General features: G+C 34.1%; 1 protein-coding gene across 1 annotated transcript; it reads right to left on the bottom strand.

Moving 5' to 3' along the window:
• Window positions 1–3516: 3516 nt before the first annotated feature.
• On the bottom strand, window positions 3517–10079 carry LOC147398858 (protease Do-like 1, chloroplastic). Its single transcript, XM_086448192.1, has 8 exons — window positions 9531–10079; window positions 9319–9441; window positions 7845–8016; window positions 7586–7623; window positions 5706–5904; window positions 5462–5614; window positions 5125–5259; window positions 3517–3873 (listed from the first exon to the last, which is right to left on the bottom strand). The coding sequence occupies exons 1-8, from the start codon at window positions 9971–9973 to the stop codon at window positions 3796–3798; spliced, it is 1341 nt and encodes a 446-aa protein (XP_086304318.1). The 5' UTR covers window positions 9974–10079; the 3' UTR covers window positions 3517–3795.
• Window positions 10080–12822: the final 2743 nt, after the last annotated feature.

The following is a 12822-nucleotide window of genomic DNA, read 5'->3' on the forward strand; positions in this document are numbered from 1 at the left end:
GAAGTTCACACGTGTTCGATTAGAAAAAAGTTGACACTTGTATCTCAAGGAAAAACGTAGTGATGACAAACACACCTTGACCTCGTTCATCTATTTGAGATTAAAATAAAATGACCTAAATACCCTTATCTTTAAGGTTAAATGAAAAAAAAAAAAAAAAAAAAACCTCTGTGATTCTACTTTTCAAAATCGTTCCTCATTTTTTAACTTAAAAAATCTTCTTTTTCAAACATTTAGCTATCAAGATACAATTTTTTGAGAAAATGAAGGTAGAGAGAATAGAAAATTCAAGAGTCTTCTACAAGAATTTGAAAATGTTGTATTAAAAAAGAGGTTGTATAAGTTTAAAATAATTCAATCCAAAAAGTTTTAGGGTTTGAAGAAGGAATTTTTGGGAGAGGAAATCAAAGGCTTATGATTAGAGGTCAATAAGGTGTATTTGGGTCATTTTTAGTAATTTTTCACGTCAGATTAAGATCAAAGATGTATGTTCATTTTTGAAAACATAGGATTATCTCAAATATTCACCAAAACGTGGATCACCTTAATCGGTGGTGTTTGATTCCGTTTTACAACACCGCTCCTGCCTTTTAGTGGGTAAAAAACATAATTTTTCAATGTGATATAGTTTGATTAAAAAAAATTGCATTCATATATCTCCTATTTTAACGCAATTTGGATGACTGGGTGTCAATAGCTTTTCACATACGCGTTTGCAGGAGAAGCAAGTACTATAAAAAACAGTTTCTGTGAAACGATTAAATTAATCTTCAAGAAATCAAAATATTACATACCATATTCTCGTTCTTATACATCTTCTTCATCAAAAGCTATTCATCTCTTTCAATATATCCTAAAACCAACAACCGTATGTGATCATTTAAGTTAAACCTTCGATTGATGGCAATCAATCTCGCATATCTAACTCCAATTGACGCACCAAATACAGGTATTTTTGAATAAATGAGCTGAAATTTTCTTGGGTTTTAGGTTGACAAAACCTAGAGCGTTTAGAAATTGACGGAAAAAAATCTAAAATCTTGTAATTTTAAAGTTCAATTGAAGGAAAAAATCTGAAATCTTGTGGTTTTAATGTTAGATTTCAAATTTTTATGGGTTTTTGGTTGACCGAACCATGTGGGTTGTTTCATTGATGAAAAAATCTGAAATCTTATGATTTTAAAGTTCTATTGATGACCAAAAATATGAAATTTTCACGGGTTTTTTGGTTGACCGAAGCTTGTGAATTGTTTAATTGATTGATTGAATATCTGAAATCTTGTGGTTTATGGTCCACCAAACCTTGTGGGTGTATAAATTGATGAAAAAAATCTGAAATCTTGTGGGCTTATAATTCTATTGATGAATAAATCTGAAATTTTGATGGGTTTATGGTCAACAAAACCTTGTGGGTTTATTGATGAAAAAAATCTGAAATCTTGTGTATAATTATATTGATGAATAAATTTGAAATTTTCTTGGGTTTATGGTCGACCAAACCTTATGGGTTTATAAATTGATGAAATATCTTAAATCAACACTTTTACAAGACTATCAAAAAAGTTTTTCAGTGTTTTAACTTTTTACAACTATATCTGACAATTATTTTTAGTCTCAGAATCTAATAGTAAAAATTAACAATGTTATCAAATGGGACCTTAATTGTTTGCAAAGTGATTCTCATTTGTCATTTTTTTCCTTTAATTTAAAGTTCTCTTTAATAAAAAGGTAGTAGGTAGCTTAAATAGTTGTATATTGATCTTTACAGAACTATAATCATAAAAGATTAAAAGTCAAATTTATAAGAATTTTATAATCCAAGTAAACTGGTTCATGGTTTTACAAAGAGTCTTCATACTAGACGTCCCCCTCTAACATACGGCACCATCATAGAATCGTAGATCATTTGTCTCGAAATACACAATAAAAAGATATATTTTTATACCTATCTCGAAGCAAATGATCTACGATTCTGTGAGGGGGCATATGTCAGATTTTGGTGGCATTAGAACATCACTTAACTTTTAAAAGAGCTGATATTCTAGCTAAAAAATCTTCACTCGATCAATACTTGGCAGTTGGCATGTATCAGATTTGACAAGTGAAGACTTTTTAGTTAAAAAATCATTATTGTTTTAAAAATCATCGAGAATGGCTCGACAGTCAAAATTAGGATTCAATATTTTTTTTTCTCAGTTTTTCTTCTTCTTTCTTGAGATTAAAATTTTTTCCGGTTTACAGATGAGAATTGGCTTAACAATCATCCAAAACCGAGATGACTCACCAGATGCAAAACCAAGAAGAGTAGGTCAAGTGTTTGAAACCCCCCCACGAAGCTATGAATATCTTGGGGCCACCCTCTAGGGTCCGGTTGACCCTAAAATCAACTTGTTGCACGTATGACTTTTCAAGGGGGCGGTGCATGTGACCATGGGATTAGTCCCACCCAAAGGGTGGATACCCACGATATCCGAAAATAATATATTGCAATATAGACCTTGACGTCATGAGTTCAAGTCCAACTAACCTATTGAAAATAAGTAAATAAATAAACGAGGGAGTAGGTGTGTCAATGGATAGTCGAAAATCGAATCCAAATTCGAATAGTTTTATATATTTGAATCCTTATCGGATATAGATTCGGATATAAACATTTTGAATCCGATAATATCCTATCAAAATAATATAAATATATTATTTTATTTGATTAATTTTTTATATAAATAATATAATATTTTTTTCTTTATTATATAAATAATATAATATATATAATAAGTTCTTTTTTATATATAATGAAAAATCAGTTGGATAAGAAAAATTTTTTTGATTTTTTGATATACAAATTATATGAATTCTAATCGGATATTGTCCGATATCCGATAAGATAATCATATTTGAATCCAGATAGAGTTTTAGAACATTTATTGGATTCAAATTCGGATCTCAGATAAAAATTTCGGATTCGGATATTATTGTATCCATACCAATAAGCATCCATCGACAGCCCTACAAGGGAGGGGAGGCTACCAGTAGAAAAACTAGCATCATGGCTATAAATGAAACTTTATCCAAAAGCGAGATTTTGGTTCAACAAATTTTATTCCTCCATTTAATTCAATTTTAAAACTAACTGAAATAAAGGATCAAGATTCATGTTACGAGCTAGGCAAAGTTTTCACACTACATCACCAACTGAACAAACATTATACAACATTACACATCAAGCCTTTCACAAGACCCAGAACAAATAGTTGCAAGTCACATGCCAAGGCCACATCAAGAGTACACCAATCTGTAATCTCCTATCAATCCAGGTGTATTTAGGTTTAAACCATGTTTTCAAAAGATTTAAAAAAACTATTTTAAATGCCTAATAAATTAGATATGTATTTGACCCATCAAAGTGAAGTCAACTTACATTGAGTTGACTCGAGGAGAGCTTTTAGTTAAAATTAGAGAGCTGCTATTGGCACACCCAAATTTTACTTATTAAACCCCAATTAAAAATAAAGAAAATAACTATAAGGTGAATCTCAATTTCGTGCACTGAATATGATGACATTCCGAGTTCAGTACATTGTTCATTTTAATTACCAGAACAAGTATTTGTCATTTTTATAACCTACAAACTTGTGAGTTCATCACTTTTATCATTTCTAATAAACTTCATTATAATGGTTAATATACAAAAGAAAAGATATTTCATTGGTTAACATATTTATACATACTAAATATGCAAGGGGAACAACACCACATCCTACTTACCACAAATAGATCTGATTCACCATGAATATTTTATGTCTCATCAGGCTTTGGTTCAAGTAGTACAGGGATTTTTTCTTTTTGATCGCCGCGCAATACCTCCACGATCACCTAAATGTCAAGAATTGTTTGATGAAAGGTTTCCAACATAATCAGCATTGAACTGAAAAGAAAACATCACTCACAGACATTTTCTGACTACAACAGTTATCAAGTGAGTTGTGGATACAGAGAGAAGAAAAAAATATATTATATATTGTAACCAGTAAGATATCTTTATAGGTTTCTGAGAACATTGTTAACAAGCATTGTTTCAATGGGTATATAGAAAAACATATAAAATAAACTACATGTTGTAAGAACTCCAAAACAATGAATTAGTATGGCGGCAATAATAGTAGCTATTTCTAACAAGGAAGTTGTGTCATACATGCTTAGGTCGTACCAAGTAGGATTGAAGGGAAAAAAATGTTCTGGAGTACAAAGTCGGACAGCCAAGAAACAGCATCCCTAACTCTCCTCTTTTCTTTTACTAGGCAAGCGAGATTAGTTGTCGGTAATTAGTAGGTGAAGGAGTGTTTTGATCCCAGGTCAGGATATCAATACTGAGACTTCAACAATCTTAGCAAGCCTTCCCATCCATAGTTATCCTTACTATTATATAAAAGCAATTATTACCTCGAGTGTCATAGTACACCCCAGACCAGTAATCAAAACCTGCCTTCACATTTGCATCTATCAAATTTAGAGGGAGAAAAAAGGTAATCCACCACTCCTTAATTGTGTTTGTACTGATATCATCCCATATCAACACCACACAACAGTGTGGGAGGATCCAAAGATGGATGGGCGAAAAGATTAATAAGGGAAAAGTTAAAAAAATAAAATAAAATGAGTACATCTAACAAAAGATAATTGGGATAGATGAGACTCAAGACATCTACAAGAAAACAGGCAAGGAGTTCATTGGAGGAGGTTGAAAGCTCTGAACGGATGATAGGTCAAACAAAGTGAATTTCAGTTCCAGTAGTAATAAAAGATATGAACATGTTTGTTCTAAATATAACCATAGATAGAGTGGAATGGTGGAACACATATAGAGTAGCTAAATGAAATAGTTCAGATAAGCCTTTGTTAATTGGTATAGTGAAATTGAAGGTCTTCTAGCGAACAGACGCATTTTACGTTCTTTTATTGTTCCATTAATTAAATTTTTTATTTGAACAGTGCTATGTGCAAGTGTTGTAGTTTACCTCTAAATTTTGGATACAAGTTATAAGTACTAACTTTTACAGGCGTGTATATTAGTTGATAAATTTGAAGTAAATAATCCCTCTCCAAGAACATGAATCAGCATCTTACCCGATCGCCAACTTTACATTGGTCAAGGATCCTGTACAAATCACTCCCACTAGTCACTTTTTTCCCATTAATAGATGTTATGATATCACCCAATATGAGTCTGCCATAGGTGTCCCGTTTGGTTGGTCGCAGACCCTGCAGAATAGAGATAATGATCAGCTAAGCTTGAATGCAAGCCATATTGCATTAGAGGTTAACTACAAAACCACACTACACCACACCCCAAAAAAATAAAAATTAAAAAATCAATAATCAAAACAGTGCCAAAAAAAAGGGAAATCTACCAAACAAATAAGAATGTAAAGTTTAAATAATGCACGAAAGGAAGAACTAATACCGCTTTGCCGGCAGGACTATTTGCAGGAGCATCTAGGATGAGCACTCCACTAAGTCCAAGTTGCTCCACAGATTGATCAGGTGCAAATTTGATTCCTAAAATAGGTCTTGTAACTTTCCCAAACTTCACCAACTGGTCAACAATGCCACTGACCTGGAAAAACAGGGGTGAAAGCAGTTATATTATTTCCCTGAATCAATGGAAAACGCCTGAGCTATGTCAATAATATGTTCAAAAAACCTACGGTGTCAACTGGAATTGAAAATCCGACTCCAGAGGATGCACCCGATGGAGAATATATTGCTGTATTAATCCCAATTAAGTTTCCTGAACTATCAAGGAGTGGCCCTCCACTGTTACCAGGGTTTATGGCTGCATCAGTCTGTATAACATCCTGAATTGGACGCCCAGTAGCAGCAGAACTGATTTCTCTGCGAAGACCACTACAGAAAACAAAAAAAGAATGTCTCGGTAAAATCTAAAACAGATACTTTAGAGTCAACTTAAGCTCAGAAGAATATTTTATCATAGAAAGGCACAAAAAGAATCTGTATCTTCCATTCTAAAATTCCTTGGAAAAAAATTCAAGTACGGCCATATGATTATTAATACAGTACTTCGAAAACTCGGGACTGACACACTTGAGTCACCGAATGAAGTTGCTTTTAAGGTCAGGTGAGACATTTTTTTTTTTTTTAGTACTGGGAAAAGAAAACAACAAGCAAAACGGTGAGGATGAGCTGACCTACACCTAAAAGAAAGACAAAAGAAAAGATACAAGAAGAAAGCAGAACACAGAGCTAAGACTCTGACAGATTACAAACATTCTCCCAGCGAAATAAGAAGTCCTCAAAGAATACCCCTTTAAACTCTTTAAATTGCACCGAAAAAATAAAAGCCCAAGAACTGAAAAAAATAACTCTTGAGAGGACTATTCCTTTTCCTTCAAAGAGTCTAGCATTTCTCTCCTTCCAAATACCCAACTAATCGCCAACGGAATTAAGCTCCAAATCAACTTTTTGGAAGAATGGAACCCGTTCCCCAAAAGAGGCTGGTCTTCCCGTCCTTCATGGACAACATTAAGTTGTTGAACACAAACTACAATTGTTTGATAGTCTTTCCTATTCATCTTTTCTACTTTTCAGACATTCCTATTCTTATTTTATTTGAACAAACCTTTTAATTTTCATATAATTAAAATACTATATTGAGTCTCTATGGTTTTTCACTCTCAAAGGCACTATATTAGCTATATCAATGTAGTTCACATTTTTTCTTCCAACACTGACATGCATGACTGTTTCATTTTAATACAGTAAAAGAATCTATATTTGGATGTTCCATTCAAGAATACTTCCAAATATGATACATGTATTCAACCCAACTAAAATTGGAGCAGACGTTAAAACGTTACATTGACTATTTTCTTTGATGGGTTGGAAGTTTCAAATTGAGATGATTTTTGTAAGGTATGGAGATCCTCACAAAAAATCAGTCAGTTCATATCTTGATGTGGGCCTTGCAGACCCATGTAAAAAAAAACAAGAGAGAGAGAGAGAGAGAGAAAATACAATGGTACAACAGTTTGACCATGCCTTGGAGACCATACTGAAAATTTTGATCCGTCTAACATTCTAAAAGTTCAGTGGAAGTTGAAAATTTCACAGTTATTTAAGCCAACCTCTTGCACTATAGTTACTATCTTAGAATGGACAATATTTTGTGAAAGCGAACATGTAGAGATTGATTCACTTTACAATTTGATCATCCATGATGTCATAATAAATTTTATATATATAGGCGAATGCTAACGTCCAAGACCTCATGGGGACGTTAGCATTGTCCAACATTTTCTTTTTCCAATTATATTCCTCGTTGTTTTGTCTTTTAGTGAAAAAGACAAGGGTATGTTAGTCTTTTATATAAGAAGTACATTTATTATGTAAACAAGCCTTTATTGTGTAAAAGACTAATACAACCTTGTCTTTTTCACTTAAAGACAAAATGAGTAGTAGTATTGAAAAAAAGTATTGGGCAATGCTAACGTCCCCATGAAGTATTGGACGTAAGCATTCCCCATATATATATATATATATATGTAGAGAGAGAGAGAGAGATCCAAACCTGATAACACCGGTTGTAAGTGTATGGTCAAGGCCAAACTGCAAAAAAGATGAGAGAGAGAGAGAGAGATATGTAAACAAGCAAAGGTCATCTAGTTAGTCAAGTGGATATACATCTGTATTGCCCTTAGAAAAATGACATTTATGCACTGAGATGCATATATTTCGCTAGAAGGTTCATACACATTGATTTCTCCAACAGATAGACATTATATAACAGTATCACGTCAAATTAACAAGTAGAGTGGAACCATACTCACGGGATTTCCAATGGCATACACTTTCTGACCAACAAGCAAATCCGCAGAGACGCCAATGGGTACAGGTTTTAGTTTATCTTTTGGTGCATCAATAAGCAGCAAAGCAACATCCTTGTCTTGGTCAAATCCAACAACTTTTGCTTCATACGTTGACTGATCAGAAAGAGTGACCCTGTATATGACCAGTGGTAATTTGATTTGTACAATGTTGACAATGAACATACTAAATTTAGAGAAACTATTTCGGAACTTTTCAAAACTGAAAATCAAATTTGGAACCAGAACTTGACATTGAAGTAGGTCAAAATTTATGAAGAAAAAAAAAAGGCATCTAACTTACCACAACACTGAAAGTAGAACAAATTAAGAGAAGAAAAATGCAAAAGCCAAATAACAATTGAAACCAAAAACATAAGCTTCATATACTTTGTTAGGAAAATCAAGCTTGGGTACCCTAGTAAGTGGTAACCATACCTTTTTATATAAGACACTTTAAACTACTAAAATTTACGTGCCCAATTGAAACCACAAGCAAAGATCACCTAGTGCAAACTTCAAGTGGAAAACATGTCAATGCAGAATGAAGATCCAGCGGCCCAAGCTTGGAAACATAGTAAGACGTGCCTAAAAGCTCTGGCCACCCCAACCCATTGACATACCTACTCATGATTGTAACAATAGTTCTCCTATGCTAGCAACCTACATTTTCAACAATTGTAAATCATATAAAAAAAGGTAAAGATGAAGCATGGGGACAAGAAAACAATAATTAGAGGTTAGCTATATCCTAGCATTTTCACACTTAAATTAATTATTAGATGCCTCGAGAAACCGATTACAACCATCACTTATATTGAACTAATCAAAGATAATCACTTATCCTAAACCTAATCCAAGTAACCACGCCATTATGTAGCCCTAACCACCATATTATCATACTACTCCCTACCTATCCCCCCCCCCCCCCCTTTCTTCTCCTTCTAGTTGAACACTTCTTGGTTTGCTTCGACAATGTTAGTTGAACACAATATAGTGTAAATTTTAGTAATAAGGATCCGATAACATGAAAGGCAACAATTGCAATTAAACAGCTTTGTATGAATTTGTAGTTATGGTTGTGTGGTTGAGAGACTAGTTCTGTAACTTGGGCAGGCTGGCCCGGGCTCAACCCGATTTATGGGCAAGCCTGAGCCAAGTTATGTAGAATTCAAGCTGAACCTGGGTTAGAATAATTCAGCTCGACCTTAATTCAGGCCCTAATGCAACTTGAACCTGAGGCGCTATATAATAATATATAGATATTTTTCTATTATTTATAATTTTTTATTTATTTTTAAAGATGAAGATGAATCACGGCCTAACTCTAACTCAACTCGAGTTTAGTTACATATGAGATTTAAAAATATATCAAATTCTACTTTACATTTTGCTCCATAGCCCGATAAAAAAAACAAACAAACAAAAAAAAAACAACCTGAGATCAGAAGCACCACGAATCACATGATAATTAGTAACAATGTGACCATCTTTGTCCCAGACAAAACCCGACCCAGACCCCTGTGGAACCTCCAAGACATCCAATGTGAACGCATCTTGCCTAAAAAGAACAACAACCCATCACCAAATACAGGCCAAATTCAATCAAAATTCGAATCTTTTAAACTTTTGAATTTTCTCAAAAGATACCTTACAGCAAGATTAGTGATGTAGACGACAGAGGGTGTATTATCCTGAAATAAACGAACTGTAGAGAGCTCATCGGCCTGTAATTTTCGAGGAGTGGTGACAACGAAGGCTGATGCGGAATCGACATCAGAGATGAATAGAGAGAACGATAAAGCAAGAGAAGTGAAGAAAACGCACAAAGATTCTAAGGAAGAAGAGATGGTATGGCTGGTGAGGAAGAATTTGGGGTAGAAGGAGCGATTCTGATTGATTTTGCAACTGTTGGTGTTGGTGTTGGTGTGTAGAACACATCGAAGAGGAGAAATGGTGGAGAAATTAGGGTTTCTGTGGAGAGAGAAAAGGGGAGATTTGGAGAGAGTGACATTGTTAGGTTTTCTGGTTGGACATCGAGGAGAGAATGTCGTTGGAACAGTTGCAGAAATGAGTGTAAAAGCAGAGGCCATTCCTGCTGAGACGGCCAGCTGTTTGCACTTGGGACTTGGGAGGCGAGCTATTAATATAAGTGGTGTATCTCGCTGTAGAAGCTGATACAACCTTCTCGACTCCCAAGTCTCAAATAAAGTTTATAGGGAAAATTACTTAAAAGGACCCGTTAATAAGGAAAATTACTTAAAAAAGACCCTCGAGAAATAGTTTGTATGTCTTTGGATACGACTCCTTGACTACTTCTAGCTCTTGCGGGGAGTTAGAAGTAACTTCCATACATTTGGATGAGAAGTTAAGCTCCAAGATCTGCTCTTATGAGGAGTAAAAATGCATTTTTTGTAGGAATAAGAAAAATGAGCTTTTAAGATTACTTTTGTACGGGGTAAAATTATCGTCAAAATAACGATCCTGATCACAAAATTGCCCTTTTTAAAATATCATTTTACATGAATGTCCCTAACCTTATTTCATTGAACACCGTCTTCTTCCCTCATTTCATCACGACCTTGGTTCCTCCAACATCCATCTATCTTTATCATCAACTCCATCTTTTCGATGTCGAATTCACAATCGGAGCAGGCATCACAATCACCTTCACTAGTAAGCTTTGGGTGATTCTTCTACCCTTTATATTTAGGTATTTATCCCCTGTGTTTGGAAAACGATGAAACCCTATAGGTTTATGCCCTCATATCTTTTTCTCTCTAAGGTTTTTAGTTCTTGAAAATTTATGATGAAAACGAAGGTGAGTGCATAGGTCATGCATGATGCAATAGTATTGTAATTGGTATTGAAAAGATGTGGATGTTGGAGAAATCAGGTCTTGTTTTCTTAGAGGTTGAAGACAAAAAATACAAACTATAATGACTACATAAAAGGGCATTACAGTCTTTTTCCCAAAAGTAGGATATCTCCCAAATATCAATCTTGCCCAAGAGCACTTCTCAAAAGTACTTTTCAAATTTGTTTCCCAAACACATGTATACCTTAGAGTACTTTTCCAACTCCTTCAAAAAGTACTTCAACTCCAACTCTTTCTTGGAGTATTTCTATCTCTACGGTCCACACAGACAACTTTTTCTTTCTAAATGGTCCATTGACCTCATCTCTCACATTTCTCACGATTGAATGTTATAATCATTCAAACTCATCGTTTTCATCCAAAAATTAGATTTTCGACATTCAAGTTTCAGAGACTCCATTCTATTGAAAAAGATTTAAGAAAGAATAATAAGTCATTTTCAAAGGTTTGTTCAAATATTTTGAAGATACATGTAAAAAACTAATATTTTTTTCACTTTTTTCTTAGTTTTTGAATGAAAATCGATCAAAAATGGTTCTTTTTGGTTGAAATCATCTAAACAAGTCGTTCTCAAGTTTTTAGTTGATCTTTCCATGTATTTTAGTTGAAAAAACTCGAAAATTGAAAATGAGTGGGTTTTACCAGTGTTGAGTTCGATAGTAAAAATTGTGAACTCTACACTAAATAAAAAAGCGTCGAGTTCGACAATATAAAAGTGGTGAACTCGATAGTAAATAAAAAGGTGGTGAGTTCACCATAACAAAGGACCATTAAGCAAGAAAAAAGTTTACTAAATGTCGTACCATGCTAACTCGCAAAACTTAGGGACTATTTAGCAAGAAACCCTTTTAGGAAAGTCCTTTACATAATTTTTCCAAGATAATATCTAATGATTGAAATCATTATAGCTACGTGATTTTCGAGTCCGAAGATCACCTCCACGAGGATTTGGTGTTGCCACCATTCTTTTTTATAAAAAGGTGTGAATGATCACCCAGAAATTAGTTTTGAAAAAGACATTTTTGGCATCATAGTGACTCTTGTACGAATTTAGACATTGATCTACCTAAGATCTAGGTAAAGTTTTTGGTTAGAGATCGAGGAAGGTGTTAGGCGCCTATTTTTCTCCACCTTAGGTGGTAACTTTGAATATATGGCCATTTATAAATAAATAAGAGAAAAATTGAGTAAATGACGATTTGTACCTTTAAATGTAAGGGGTTTGATATGGACTTCGATCATAGGGATCATCTCTATACATATCTTGCCTTAATTCATACAATTTTGAAAAGTGTTAGTTCTTGTGGTTATGCGCCCACTCTCATAGAATGAAGGGGCCCAATCACTTTTGGCCTCAAAACGATTTGAATGGTGTACATAAGTTGTGAGTAGAGATTAAAGATATTAATATTTTATTTTGAAACTACATTTTCAATCGAATCGAAAGTTCGATCTTACATCTTATGATTTTCTAAACAAAATTAAAAAAAGAAAAGAGAGGTAAAAGAGGGATATGGAGAGGAGAGAGAGGGAGACACAGAATAAAGTTCTTACTTTAAACCCACCTTGTAGCTTTTGCTTTCTTCTTCTTTCCTTCTTCTTCTTAGGTCCTTGATGTAATATTTTAGGTTAAGTGTTTTTTAGTTAAGATAATAGAGTGAGAAAGGAGTGAATAAAGGGTTGAGTAGTGAGTTGAGAAGAGCTTAGAGAGGTTTGAGAGATTGAGATTTAGAGAGATGGCTTGAGAGGGAGAAGTTCAAGCATGAGGAATTTTGTGGGAAATAATGGGATTTTTATAGATGTTGGTGGATTATTTTTTAGGTTAAAATGATCATAGGTAAAAGGTGGGGAAAAGTCATGAGTTTTAGGCATGTATTGTTTGGAATCTTAATGTTAGGGAGGGCTAATTAGGTAAAAAGGATGGATGGGTTGCTTTTAATCCAAACCCATAAATAACATCCAATTAGGTTGAGAGCAACTCATTCCTAGGTTAAATGTTGGTTAGTATTGAGGGGTGTGAGTGTTAAGTAAAAAAGAATGGTCATGTAAGGGGGGGTAAGTATT

The sequence above is a fragment of the Akebia trifoliata genome, chromosome 7 (genome assembly GCF_017979445.1).
Source record: "Akebia trifoliata isolate Shusen 1 chromosome 7, ASM1797944v1, whole genome shotgun sequence".
Classification (NCBI taxonomy): domain Eukaryota; kingdom Viridiplantae; phylum Streptophyta; class Magnoliopsida; order Ranunculales; family Lardizabalaceae; genus Akebia; species Akebia trifoliata.

Excerpts from the sequence above, each read along its gene's own strand:
- LOC147398858 (XM_086448192.1), bottom strand. The coding sequence starts at position 9,973 with ATGGCCTCTGCTTTTACACTCATTTCTGCAACTGTTCCAACGACATTC. Across the intron at positions 8,017-9,318 it reads CGTGGTGCTTCTGATCTCAG|GGTCACTCTTTCTGATCAGT; the intron begins GTTGTTTTTTTT and ends GGTCATATACAG. Across the intron at positions 5,260-5,461 it reads ATAGTCCTGCCGGCAAAGCG|GGTCTGCGACCAACCAAACG; the intron begins GTATTAGTTCTT and ends TCTATTCTGCAG.